Below are 13,728 nucleotides of genomic sequence, written 5' to 3'. Positions count from 1 at the left end.
AATCTCCTGAAGCAGGCCGCGGCACCCCGCCCCCTGTGCTCCATCCCCCTCCTCCGGTGCCCCCTCCCCCAGGCACCCCGCAGCACTCCGCCCTCCCTCCGCGCCAACCCTGTTCTCCTTTGCCGGTAAACGGCTGCAAGCGCCGCGAGGCTGGGCGGGGTCGCGCAGGAGGGCGGGGCCCGGGTGGGCGGGGCGGGGCCCGGGTGGGCGGGGCGGGGCCCGGGTGGGCGGGGCGGGGTTTTCTCGACGCCCTGTGCGTCGTCCTGGCACCGCCTTCGCGCTCCGTCTCCGCCAGGCGAGGGCCGCGGCGCAGTTGCCGGGAACCTCTCCGGGGCGGCGGCGGCGTTTCCGGGGAGCCGGTTGGCGGGCGGACCCGGCTCCTGTGCGGGGCGGAAGTGGGCGGCTGCGGTCCGAGGGGATCCGAGCTGCGGGCGGAATCTGGCCGAGCTGGAGGGCGCCGGGGAGCGGAGCTCGGGCGGCCCCCGAGGCCCGGGCGAGCGGACAGCTGCGGGGCCTGCGGCGAGCGCGGCGGTGCCCGGGGAGCGCGGAGGAGATGGGGCGCCGAGCCGGATTGGGGCCGGGGCGTCGGCCATGTTCGCGGGGCTGCAGGACCTGGGCGTGGCCAACGGCGAGGACCTGAAGGAGACGCTGACCAACTGCACCGAGCCGCTCAAAGCCATCGAGCAGTTCCAGGTGGAGCCGGGTGGAGGAGCCGGGTGGAGGGGCCGGGTGGAGAGGCCGAGCGTCTGGGTGTGAGTCCGGCGTGGAGCGAGGTCGCGTGGGAAAGCGGGCAGATTTCTCTCCCTCCCGATCGCTGCGTCTTTTCCCCGGGCTGGAGGAACCAAGTGTCCTAAGTTGAGACTATGTCGACGGACATCTGAGTGGTTTCCAATTTTTGCAGTTACAGCCAGCGCGGCTGGGAACATCCTTGTCCCTGCCTCCGTGTGTACTCAGGGCATCCGGAGTGCCTGGCCAGACGGGGCTGTGGCTGAGGTTTCTCTTGTCGCCCGAAGAGTCAAATCGAGCTCCGCTTCTTTAGACAGAAAATGGCGTGCTGCTGCCCTCCCTGCAGTCGGCCTTGCCCTTCTTGGACCTGCATGGGACGCCCCGACTGGAATTCCACCAGTCAGTGTTTGATGAGCTTCGGGACAAGCTGCTGGAGCGCGTGTCAGCCATCGCCACAGAGGGGAAGGCCGAGGAGAGGTAAGTGGGCGGTGAGATGGGCAGCCCCCTCCCCAGCTCGGGCACTGAATGTGCCCCGGTGGCTACACATCCCTACTGAAAAAGGGGCCGCCTGTGCACATCACCCACCGGTCTGGGGACAGGCAGGGAGCTGCTTCCGACTTGGTCCTGGGCTGCTCCCTCAGTGCTGAGAGTCCTTCCAGGTACAAGAAACTCGAGGACCTTCTGGAGAAGAGCTTTTCTCTGGTGAAGATGCCATCTTTGCAGCCAGTGGTGATGTGCGTCATGAAACACTTGCCCAAGGTAACAGCCGCAGGACCAGCTTGCCCTGGGGAGGTTTCCTGAGCTGCCTGCCTCAGGAATAGCAGCTCCGGAGCACGTTCCCCACGCTGGCTTCTCCCTGAGCCGAGCTGCGCATCGACTGAACCTGGGCACAAGCTCTGGAGCGTGGCGCCCTTTCTGGGAAAAAGCTGTTTGTGGGCAGCACAGCTCCTGCCCCGTCAGAGCCTGGGGGGCCAGTCACGGGTGCCGCTGTCAGTTGGGGCTGGGCTGGCTGTGGCCTCTGCTGTGGGGGGCTGAGGCCTGCCGGCTTGTCTTGAGGGAGACCCCTGGGGCACAGATGCTGCTCACAGGTGGGCTCCGGGGTCACGTAGGTTCCTGAGAAGAAACTGAAGCTGGTGATGGCCGACAAGGAGCTGTACCGGGCCTGCGCCGTGGAGGTGAAGCGGCAGATCTGGCAGGACAACCAGGCGCTCTTTGGCGACGAGGTCTCCCCGCTGCTGAAACAGTACATCGTGGAAAAGGAGAGCGCGCTCTTCAGCACGGAGCTCTCCGTCCTGCACAACTTCTTCAGCCCTTCCCCCAAGACCAGACGCCAGGGCGAGGTGAGGCGGGGCGGGGATGTGTGCAGGGCCTCCCCCGTGAAGCCCGGCTTGTCTGCTTCCAGAAGGCTGGGCTCGGATGTGGGGCTGGCAAGGGGCGTTGCAGCACTGCACCTGGGTGTGGGTCTCTGGTCTTTCCTGCGTACTTGGAGCTCGGCAGCTTAGCCGGCCTCTTCAGCTAAACTCTCTGTGTCTTCTTTCAGCTCTGGGAGCTTTTCTCTGTTTTTGTGTTTGATTCATTCCTTGTTTCAACAAATGCTTTTTTTTTTTCTTTAAATAAATGTATTTATTTATTTATGGCTTCGTTAGGTTTTCGTTGCTGTGCACAGGCTTTCTCTAGTTGTGATGAGCGGAGGCTACTTTTCGTCGCTGTGCGCAGGCTTCTCATTGTCGTGGCTTCTATTGTTGCGGAGCACGGGCTATAGGCGCACAGGCTTCAGTATTTGTGGTACACGGGCTCCGTAGTTGTGGCTCGTGGGCTCTAGGAGCGTAAGCTCAGTAGTTGTGGCGCACGGGCTTAGTTGCTCTGCGGCATGTGGGATCTTCCTGGACCAGGGCTCGAACCTGGGTCTCCTGCGTTGGCAGGCGGATTATTAACTGCTGCGCCACCAGGGAAGCCCAACAAATGCTTTTAGGGTGCTGACTCACTGCCCTGGCCCCTGGGCCCTTCAGTGACCCCTGGGGTACTGGGGCACCTGCCTGGGGGTACTGCAGGCTCGTGTGGGGCGGACCCTATGCAGTAGGTGTCACATTTCGGTCCCTGAGAGCTCCAGGGGTAGAGGAAGGCTGTGGAGACGGGGGGGGGGGGGGGGGGGGTCTGGAGGCCACCGTGGACACTTTGACCTTTCCTGGTGAGGTTGGGGTCCCTGGCCCGGTTCCAGGAGGACCCCTCAAGCTGGGGGGGAGGTGATGGTACGAGGCCAAACGTTGGCCAAGGAGCGTTCGATGTTTCGCCGTATTCTTTCACCGCCAGCCTTCTCACCGGGGGTTTTGTGTGTGTGGCCTGAGGTAGGGCCTCACCTAGTGTTTTCTCGCAGATGTTGGGCCGGGGCTCGCAGCACCACTTCCTGGACAGGCCGCTGAGTGTGTCAGAGCCCTCTGCCTGCATTGTGTCCCCCTTCGTTTGGGGGAGCCTGGCCTTGGGCCGTGGTCCTGCCCCTTCTTCACTCTCCCCTCCAGGCCAAGGGTCCGCCTTGGAGTCCTGCCAGGGTAAAGGGAGAGCGCGGTGGCAGGTGACACGTTGCCCCACCGTCCTCGGGTGGGTTAGGCCTTGGGGCTGTGGTTCTGTGCCCAGCAGGCCAGGCCGTGGTCAGGTTGGAGTGCGCGCCTGTCTCCGTGTTAGAGGTGCCGGTACGTCGGTGCTGAGACTCGGGTGATGCTCTATGCCTGCCCCGCTTGTCGGGGTACCAAGGCCTGCTGGTGGGTCCTCGGCAGGGGCCCTAAGGTGGGCTGCCGTCCCTGCTGACCTCCCCACTCGCTGCATGCAGCCTGTTGGGCTGCCTTGGTGTCTGTCACACCAGGTGGCCCTGTGCATCCTTACGGCCCCAAGTGGGGCCCCCTCCTGTTGGCTGCCGCCTTGGCAGGAGCCTCCCAAATAGGGGCAGGGGGCGGAGGGGGGTGGCGGCGGCCGCCGGGAGAAGGCGGGAGTGGGGTGGCTGCGGCAGGGCCTTGAGCAGACGCTGAGCGTGGCGGTGCCGCCCATCCTCATCTGGGCCCGAGTCCCCCCGCCACCACCGGCTGCCCCGCCCACCGACTCTGGTGGAGTCTGGGACCCGGGCTGACGGCCTCTCAGAGGAGCCGCAGGGCGTGATGGGTTCGCTTCCTTAAAGACAAGAAACGTCGCCACCCAGCACAAGTTGATGTTTTGTGAGAGAGGAAGCTTAGCGCCACAGGGCCGTGGCGTGTGCGAGGCCTGCCCGGTGTCCCGGCAGGTGGTGCAGAGGCTGACCCGGATGGTGGGCCGCAACGTGAAGCTGTACGACATGGTCCTGCAGTTCCTGCGCACGCTCTTCCTGCGCACCCGCAACGTGCACTACTGCACGCTGCGCGCCGAGCTGCTCATGTCCCTGCATGACCTGGACGTCGGCGACATCTGCTCCGTGGACCCCTGCCACAAGGTGGGCACCCGCCCCGCCGTTGCTGCTCTCCCCCTCGGCTTCCCTTTCCCCTCCCCTTGGATGTGGCGGTCCAGGCACGTGGGCTCCGCCCTAGCCCCTGTGCCACCTCTGCCCACCCGGCTGGGGGACCGTGATGTCCCCTGGACGTCTGAGCCAGAGCCAGCTGCGCCCCGCCCCCTCCGGTCATTCCGGGGCCTCTGGCCCTCCCCTGCCCCAGAGCCCTCGGGGGCTGCTCACTGGCGAGCTCTGTGTTTAGGAACAGGGCTTTCTGCACTGCCCTTGTCCTGGCATAGGTGCCGTGCGGCCCCAGACGGCGTCCCTTCCCGGGGGCTTCGCAGCGTCACGCTCTGAGCCGGCACTGCCCCCTGCACAGTGGGGGCCCTGGAGGGGCCTGTGCGGCCCCAGACGGCATCCCTTCCCAGGGGCTTCGCAGCGTCACGCTCTGAGCCGGCACTGCACCCACCCCCGCACAGTGGGGGCCCTGGAGGGGCCCATTTCAGAACAAAACGCCCATTTTGCTGTTTCTTGCAGCACCTGGCCTGTGGGGGTGTGGGCACTTGGGCCTGCTTCCTTCGTGCTGTCCCATTCCTGGGGGCAAGCCATGCCTCGGCGACTCGAGGTGGGGGTCCCGATGTTCGCCCAAGGCTCAAGAAAGCTCAGGCAGCGGTGAGTGCTGCCTGGAGGCTGCGGTCTCTGGCTGAGTCCTGACCACGCCTCCTCCCCGCAGTTCACATGGTGCCTGGACGCTTGCATCCGAGAGCGCTTCGTGGACAGCAAGAGGGCCCGGGAGCTGCAGGGCTTCCTTGACGGAGTGAAGAAGGGGCAGGAGCAGGTCCTGGGGTGAGGGTCGGCCTTGTGCCGGGTCCTGTGCACGGGCGTCCGGACGAGCGTGCTGTGGCCGCAGTCGGGAGCGGCTGTTTTTTCCAGTACATTTTAGGAGGACTGGTTGGCGCCCGTGCCCACGGCTGAGAGGCTCGGCTGCTGGGGTGAGGCCGTTGCTGTCCCAGGCGAGCTGGGCGCCCGGGCTGGGGCTCTGGTGTCTGCAGCCACGTGGGGCCTGCCTGTGAGCTGAGAGGCCCGCCGCACCCGGAGGTGGGGGGGTCTGGCTCCCGGCAGGGCCCTCTCTGGGTGGGCTCCGCCTGGTCTCCTGTCTCAGCTCCTCGCTCCTGCAATTGTCTCTGTGGGAACCTGATTGAATTTATGGAGTCCGGGTCGGGTTCTCAACCAGGACTGGACCTTAATTCTTTAAAAACCACTTGATGTTTCAGGTTGTTAAGTAAGTTAAGGGCAAGTCACGAACCACAAGCTTGTGGAAGGCGGTCCTGGGCGGCGTGGCCGTTGTCCATGCCGAAGGGCTGTCTCCTCGGGTCAGTGGCTTGGTGGGCCGGGAGCGCCCCTCACTGATGCCGCGGGCACGTCCTCACAGGGACCTGTCCATGATCCTGTGTGATCCCTTCGCCATCAACACCTTGTCGCTGAGCACGGTCAGGCACCTGCAGGAGCTGGTGGGCCAGGAGCTGCTGCCCAGGGTGAGCGCAACCGGCTGGCCACATGCTGCTTTCTGGGGGACATGTGGGTGTGGGGAGAGCACACACACCAGCCAGGTGGAGGGCATGTGCAGCCAGAGCCCCTGGCTGAGTGCGGTCCGGGCGGGGAGCTCAGGTGAGCACGGCCAAGGCCTGCGTCTCCCTGCAGGACAGCCCGGATCTCCTCCTGCTGCTCCGGCTGCTGGCGCTGGGCCAGGGGGCATGGGACATGATCGACAGCCAGGTCTTCAAGGAACCCAAGATGGTAACAGGGTCAGGCGGGCTCCTTCCCACTGCCTTCTCAAGGGGCTGTGGGGTGGGGTTTGGGGAGGAGGACGGGCCCCAGGCCCACGTCCGGGAGGATGAACGGAGGAAGGGGGCCGAGGGGCAGGGACGATGCAGGACAGCTCTCGGGCCTCTGCCCCAGGAGGTGGAGCTGGTCACCAGGTTCCTGCCCACGCTCATGTCCTTTGTGGTGGACGACCACGCCTTCAACGTGGATCAGAAGCTCCCGGCCGAGGAGAAGGCCCCGGTCTCGTACCCGAGCGCGCTGCCAGAGACTTTCACCAAGTACGGGCTGCGGGCACTGGGCGGGAGGGCCTTCCCCTCGGGCTCCCTCGGGGCTGACGGTGCTCGGGCGCAGGTTCCTGCAGGAGCAGCGCGTGGCCTGCGAGGTGGGGCTGTACTACGTGCTGCACATCACCAAGCAGAGGAACAAGAACGCGCTCCTGCGCCTGCTCCCGGGTCTCGGTGAGTCACGTGGGCGGCGGGGCCCAGCCGTGTCCTCTCACAGACGCCCTCGGCTCTCGCCGCAGCCCGCGTTTGCGAAGAGCCACCTTAATCTTTTCCTGAGGGGCGAGAGGCGTGGAGCCCCTCAAGTCCTCAGACCATTGAGAGAGCCCCCGCTCCGCGGTGGTGAAGAGGCCGCTTCCCCCGGGAGCCTTGCTCTGCCTGGGGTGCGGGGTGCAAGGCAGGAAGACGAGGGAGGGATCTGAGTGGACCCCTTCAAGGATAAGGGAGCGCCCGGCCGGCCCGCCGCGCACGACAGGCCCGGGGCCTCTGCTGGCCCGGTCCTGGTCCCGTCTGAGGCGTTGCGGCTTCCCGGGGAGGATCTCACGCTTCACTGTCTGACAGTGGTGCGTGCTGTTTCCCGACTTTTCCATGTGGGGGAAGCGGCCCATTGTGGGTATTAGTTTCTACCCAGCCACCACCCAACTGATCAACAGGAACTTATTCTTACGGTTCTGGGGGTCAGAAGTCTGCAGTGAGTCTCCCAGGGCTGGAGTCAGGTGTGGGCAGGGCTGGCTTCTCCTGGGGCTCCAGGGAGAAGCCCCTTCTTGTCTCCTCCAGCTTCCGGGAGCCGCGTCCTTGGCTCCTGGCCCCTTCAGTTCATCTGTCCAGCTTCTCCCGTCCTCCTGTCTCTGGCTTTGACTCCCGCCTTCCTCTTCCAAGGACCTGCGATCACCGTGGGCCCACCCGGGGCGTGCAGGACCATCTTCCGTCTCGGGGCCCGGTGCCCCTCAGGTGGCGCGTTCACAGGCTTCTGGGTCAGCATGTGGCGATCTCAGGGGCGACAGCTTGTCTGTTTCGGGGGCTTCCAGGAGCACAGTCATAAGGAACTTGGATTTGCCTCATTCTTTCTACTCACTTTTGAACTTCTGTATCTTTCTTGTTTAATCGTGTCTGTAGACACAGGATGTCCTGTGAGGTGGGAGCATCAGTGTCTCCCAGCCACGAGCTGCCGCCTGGGGGGCTGGGGTGCAGGTCTTCAATCACGTTCAGGGAGAGCGATCTCGTTCTTTGGTGTAACTGATAGGTTCTAGTAAGAAAGAATGTTGGTTTTTAAAATTCTTTATTTTTAAACTTTTTTTTGGTGGGAGTTTTTGATGAAACCCAAGTAAAGAGCACAGGATTGTGAAGGCCAGTGCCCGTCGCCCACCTGCACTGGGGTCCGCGTGTGGCTGCCGTCCCGTCCGCTCAGCGGTCTGTACGTAAACCCGGCAGACTGGCTTGGCACGGTGCAGCAGGTGTCTCTACAGAAGACAGACTCTTAAAAACCACGACCTTGGCACGTGGTTGGTTGGGGTCCAGGTCCCGACGGTGGCCGCGTTGCCCCAGTTGTCATATAACACTTTTGTGCGGATGGTCTGTGCAAGTCAGGAGTCAAACAAGGGCTTCCCTTCACCTGGCTTCTCCGGCTGACTCTCAGGTCTTGTGGTCTGTAGGGCTACGCGGGGTTTGCTGGGGGAACCAGGGCGTTTGTTCCCCGGTCAGGACTCTGCTGGCAGCGTCCCTTGGTGCAGTGACCGTGTGCTCGCTCGAGTGTCCTGTAACCGGCCACGAGGCCAGCCGAGTCCCCGGTCAGCTGTGCAGCAGGAGTGCACCCCGGGCGCGTCTGGTGGGGTCGTGTCTCCCGCCGCGTTAGGGGCTCGGTGGCTGGGGTCGCGTCGGCGTTTCTGTCTCAGCTGCTGTGCCTGCCCGCGTGCACTCGGTGGTGTTGCCGGTGATCGCTGCGATCGGTTGATAGTTACTCTTGCCATCTCTCTCTTCTGAGGTTTGATGGCCGTGGCTTCAAAACTAGAAGGCTCGTTTGCTCCGTTCTCTCTCCTCTAGAGCCCGTGGTCCGGCAGGCCTGCCGGGCCAGCCCTCGGCACTTCTGTGTGTCCTCTCGCTACCGGCCCGTTCAGCTTTCCCTCTGCTGGAGTCCCCTTCATCCTAAGCCCCTTGGCCGCTGGGCAGAGCCACCCGTGACGGGCTCTCGTCCCTCCCCACCCCTGCTCTGGAGCCCCACCCCCACCGTCTGCTTCCCCCGTCCAGGCCCGGGTTCTGGCCCTCAGGCCCGGGTCGGGGAGGTGGGTGTTGGGCGAGCTGTGCGACGCCTGCTGTGCTTGCAGTGGAGACCTTCAGCGATCTGGCGTTCGGGGACATCTTCCTGCACCTGCTCACGGGCAACCTGGCGCTGTTGGCGGACGAGTTTGCCCTGGAGGACTTCTGCAGCAGCCTCTTCGACGGCTTTCTCCTCACCGCCTCCCCGAGGTGCCCGTCCTCTCGGTCCACATCTCGGTCGGGGGCGCCGGGCACAGCTGGGGAGGGGGTGGGAGGGCGGCTCTGCAGCCGCCTGCAGCCCAGCGCGGCCTCTTCCAGGAAGGAGAATGTGCAGCGGCACGTGCTGCGGCTCCTCCTCCACCTGCACCACCGGGTGGCCCCATCCAAGCTGGAGGCCCTGCAGAAGGCGCTGGAGCCCACGGGCCAGGTGGGTGCCCTCCCCTGCCCCGCCCCGCCCCAGGCTGGCTGGCGTGCGTGTGCGTGCGTGTGTGAGAGAGAGAGAGACAGAAAGGGAGAGGGAGAGGGAGAGAGGAGAGAGATCTGTGTGCACACGCTCTGGGCCTGCCCCGAAGCCACGCGCTTCCCCCCACAGAGTGGAGAGGCGGTGAAGGAGCTGTATTCCCAGCTTGGTGAGAAGCTGGAGCAGCTGGACCGGAGGAAGCCCAGCCCGGCCCAGGCCACAGAGACCCCAGCCCTGGAGCTGCCCCTCCCCAGCGTGCCCGCCCCAGCTGTACTCTGAGGCTCCGCCTGGGGCTGCTCAGGGGTGGGCAGGGCCCCCGGTGGGGTCGTGGCCCTGGTCAGCCAGGGGAAGAGGCGTCTCTCCTGGAGGTGGACTGACTGTTCTGGGACTGGGGGTGGGCTGAGCGGAGACCCCGGGGACCGTCCTGTGGGCAGGGCACCGGTGCTCTGCACCTCAGCCTCCCCTGGAACTTGGTCCTGGGAGGTGTGTGCCTCCTGCGTGAACGGGACCCGGCCGGCTCCCTGGAGCACAGGCCTGCTGCCCCCCGCCTGGCCCCTCGCACTCCCACGCCGTGGAAAGCTGCTTGCTTGTTCCTCCTCGCGTGTGGGTTTCCACTGCTGTCAGGCAGACAGGCAGTAGTTGGCATTAGGAAAAGGACACCCGTTTTCCAAGGGGTGGGGGGTGGGGGGTGGGGCAGGGTCCGAGGCCTGAGGGGAAGAGGGCGGGCTGGCAGGGTTGGCGCCCGATTGGCAGAACCGCGGAGTTTGCTGGGGGCGGGGGTCTGCAGGTGGAGCCCAGCTCTCCAAGGAGCTCCTCCCCTGTTGACAGTCCCGAGTAGCACATGGGGGAGGAAAGCCCAGGGTCCCCTGCTGCCTCGATTTACCCTCCGAGCAGCGTCCTCGGCCAGGGGAGGGTCTGCTGCTGCTCATAGTGAGACTTTCACTTTTGTAAATAAAAGGCGTTTTGGTAAATCCAGCAGAGGAGCTGTTCTGTGCGCGCCCAGGGCTGGTTGCAGTGCAGGCTGGCGAGCACTTTCCTGGCGCCTTCCTCCGTGGGCACAGCCTGGATGCCCAGCCCCGTCCGAGACAGCAGCTGTGGATGGTGAGGCCTGGGCCTGGCTGCGCTCGGGGCCAAAAGACTCGACACGGTCAGCCCTGGGTGGGCCTCAGTGCCCATCACCAGTGCTGACATGTTGCCGAGGGGCAGGCTGTGTGGAGGTCACTGTGACCTTGACAGGTGCGGCTCTGCAGGTGTCGGGGAGGCACTGGTAGAGATGGTGACTGAGGAAAGCAAAGACCCGGGGGTGTGGGCGTCAGCAGTCGGGAGGAGCCCGGTGTTCGTGCGCTGATGGGAGTGACAAGGAATGAAAAGTGGATGGGGGCTTTGGGGGACGGCTGGGGTGTCACTGAGTGGGGGAGGGGGCAGCGCCAGGCCCAGGTGGGCCCCGCGGGAGCGGGCGCGTTCCCAGGGAGGAGGCGGGGACCCACTTCCAGCTGCCGCTTTTCCTCCGGGAGCCAGGGGGTCCTGGGCTGGGAGGCAGGATGGGGCAGAGGTGAGGAGAGGATGAGGAAGGAGCTGGGCCGGGGGAGGAGCAAGTGCCCGCACGGGGCCCGCGTGACCCGCCTGAGGCTCACGGTCAAGGGGGACAGAGACCAGTCAGACCAGTCGGAGGCCAAGCTCCTCCAGCCCCGACAAAGGGACCGGGGCCCAGAGGCCCCCAGTGGGCGGGGCTCGTCAGGGGGAGGGCGTGAGCTGCAAGGACGGACGGGGTGGGGGTGAGGGCTGCAGCGACGGCGAGCCCCAGGTGGGCCGGTGGGAGGGGGCAGCTGAGCTCAGGGACCCTCTGGGGCTGCGAGGGAGGCGGGAATCCTGAGGCTGGACCGGGCAGGGTTGCGGGGAGGCTGGGGGGTGGGAGGTCTGGTCAGAGGAAGGGAGCGTCCACACGGGAATTCGGGGAGGAGGGAGCATGTGTGTGGTGCGGGCCCTGCCCACCTCCAGGCCAGCAGTTTGGGAACCTGAGCCCACACTGGGCTGGTGGAGGGGTCGTGGGTGGGCAGCGAGGTGAGGCGTCTGCAGAGACCAGGCTGAAGTTGTGGACCTGAATTCGGGGCTGGGGACAGGGCTGGACGGGGCGCGGGCTGGAGGGAGGGGTGGGAGGGCATCCTACGGGCGTGGTGGGCTCGGTCCTGAAGGGTAGGGACAGGTGGGGCCCCCTTCACCCCTGGAGATGGGGGAGAAAGTACAGAGGAGGCGGGCCTCAGTGCAGGGCTCAGGCTCACCCTTGACCCCGCTGGGGGCAGGCCCTCTGAGGCATGACTTTCTTGACTCCTGCCACACCCCACGTCCAGGCCCCCACCTCACCCAGTGCTGGGGCTCTGGACCCCAGCAGGTTTGGGACCAGCATCTGGCGGAAGCAGCCGCCAGCCAGCGCCCCGCCCCCACCCCGGGCACCTTTTCCTGCGTCTGCCTGTCAGGGCCCCCTGGGGTTCTCTGTGTCAGAAGCAGCTGGGAGACTGTAGAAAGCCTGAAGACGCCAAAGGACCGCACTCTCATCCCGGGGCCGTGGGGCACCAGCAGAGGCCTGGGCAGACACCCTTCCGTCCTGGTTCCAGGAAGGCCTGGGCAGGGGCCACATGGTGCGTGAGGCCCGAGGGGTCCCTAAGCACCTGGCCCAGCACAGAGAGGGGCAGCGGGTCTCGGGGAGCCAGGCCCGCAGCTGGAGAGGAGGAAGCGGAGAAGCAGTGGTTTCTCAGTGATCCTGCCAGAGGGCATCGGACACACGTGGACAGGCAGGAGCCCCATATTCTGGGGAGGACGGGAACCCCCAAGCCCATGAGTGGCTTCTCCCTGATGCAGGTTGGACAGGGAGGTGGAGGGAAGCTAGGAAGTGGGGAGGGATGGCACGCTCGGCAGAGGGACCCGTGTGGGCAGAAGTGTGGAGGATGAGGGACAGGGAGGCTGGAGGATGGGGGGCTCAGGACTGCCAGCGCCCGCGGGACACAGTTGAGCTCGGGGCCAGGACTGGTCTGGGGGCATTACTGGTTAGTAGACCCGCTCCAGAGGGGAGGGTCATCCAGATAGGCCAGTCTCCACAGAGATGGGAACGGGGGTGGGGGCAGGGCCACTTGAAGCTGGTGGCGGGGAGGGGCCCAGAGCCTCCATCTGCCAACTCCGGGCCCAAGTTCTTTCTAAATTTGCCCTCCGACCAGGGCCCTGAGTCATGTGTGGGTTTTTTCCCCCCATTCTAGAACTTCCTGCCCTGTCCTGGGGGGGTGCTCTAAGCCGAGGTACAGGGGAAGACAAAGGGGGAGGCCGGGGGGGGGGGAGCGCCGTGGAGCCCGGGACCTGGTAGAAGAGGGGGAGGAAAAGGAAACGAGCCCTACTCTGTGAGCACCCAGATTGGGCTTGGGCGGGGTGAAGAGGGGAGAGGGTTGGAGGACCCCAGCTGGGGGAGGACCCTGCCCGCCCGCTCCGCCTCTGCTAACCGGCAGCCTGGACACGCCTATCCCCCTCGCTGTGGGTCCTGCGGGGGGCGGGGGGTGGTCAGGCGCAGATGTCCCTGGGGAGGTGGGGGGTCCTGTGGAGGGCAGGCTGAGGAGCAAAGGCACGTGGGACCCCAGGGGAGGCATTGCCCTCGGCCTCACCGGGTGTCCTGGGCCTGGGCTGAGTCAGGAGGGCTGGGAGGGCTTTAAGGTAGGTGACCGACCGGCCGGGGTACCTGGGCAAGTCAGCCAGGCCTCCCCCTCTGGTGCCTCCGTCCAGCCTGAGTCCCGCCCGCGCCACACCCCTGACTCACTTCCTTTGCAAAGAAGCGGAAACCTCCCCAGAGCTTCCTCCGCTCCGGAGGAGGTGTCGCTGCCCCTCTGAGCCTGAGCTGACCCAGTGAGGCCCCTGACCCCACCCCGACCCCCGCCAGGAAGCCAGCACATTCAGCTTCCTGCGTCGCAGGCCCCAGCCTCTGGCGTGGGCTGGGGGCCCGCCCTGGGGGGCTGAGGGCGGGCCAGCGAGAGCCTGAGCTGACGCAGCTGCAGGTACTGGGCAGGGCCGGGGGCATCCACCCCACCTTTCTCCAGCTGTCTCAGTGGCTTCATCTCTCCTTCTCCGGGTCTTGTCTTTCTGTTCTTCTTTTCACCCCACCCCCACCCGCCTCTAGGGGGCTCCCTGCCCCCCAACTCCATTAGTGTGCCCACTAGAGCAATGCTGGGAGGCCTGGGCTCAGCTTGGGGACAGGGGCCCATTCTGGAAAGCAGAAGTAACGGCCAGACCGCCCCACCACCACCACCAAGTGTTCGTGGGGGAGGGGCATCTCTGAACTCTGGGGATGCTTGGGCGTCTGCTTCCCACGCCCCCCTCTAGGGACCGGAGGGCCCCCGGCGCCCGGCAGTCGAGCTGCGTCAGGGGCGGGGTCCGGCCTTGACCCTGCTCCACCCCTAATTGGCGGCAGGTTGGCACCGACTCCGACTCCTCCTCCAGGAAGCCCGGGCGGCGGCCGCCTGATAAAATGCGCCCCCGCCCCCCACCCCCCCGCAGCCACTTCCTCAAGGCCGGAGGCTGTTTATGCGAGGATCCGAGAGATTTGCATTGGGGCCCGGCGGGGAGCCGCTTCCTGGTCAGAGGGGCGAGGCCCGTGCCAGGCCCTGCCCTCGGGGCAGCGGGCCGCACTCCGGGGGGCCTCGCGGGGGTGGGTGGGGCTGAGATCTCGGGGGAGGGTCCCAGTCGGCCGGGCGGAAGTCTGG

General features: G+C 65.8%; 1 protein-coding gene across 1 annotated transcript; it reads left to right on the top strand.

Annotated features, from left to right (window-relative positions):
• Window positions 1-455: 455 nt before the first annotated feature.
• NELFB (negative elongation factor complex member B) lies at window positions 456-9,960 on the top strand. The gene is made up of 13 exons (XM_082656768.1): window positions 456-693; window positions 1,040-1,203; window positions 1,386-1,485; window positions 1,836-2,066; window positions 3,995-4,180; window positions 4,908-5,020; window positions 5,607-5,709; window positions 5,876-5,971; window positions 6,134-6,276; window positions 6,350-6,456; window positions 8,601-8,742; window positions 8,851-8,959; window positions 9,125-9,960. The coding sequence occupies exons 1-13, from the start codon at window positions 592-594 to the stop codon at window positions 9,269-9,271; spliced, it is 1,743 nt and encodes a 580-aa protein (XP_082512894.1). The 5' UTR covers window positions 456-591; the 3' UTR covers window positions 9,272-9,960.
• Window positions 9,961-13,728: the final 3,768 nt, after the last annotated feature.

Source organism: Grampus griseus (assembly GCF_964374135.1).
Source record: "Grampus griseus genome assembly, chromosome: 6".
NCBI lineage: Eukaryota > Metazoa > Chordata > Mammalia > Artiodactyla > Delphinidae > Grampus > Grampus griseus.
The sequence above is the reverse complement of the archived record's forward strand: the minus strand, read 5'-3'. Positions and strand labels throughout refer to the sequence as shown.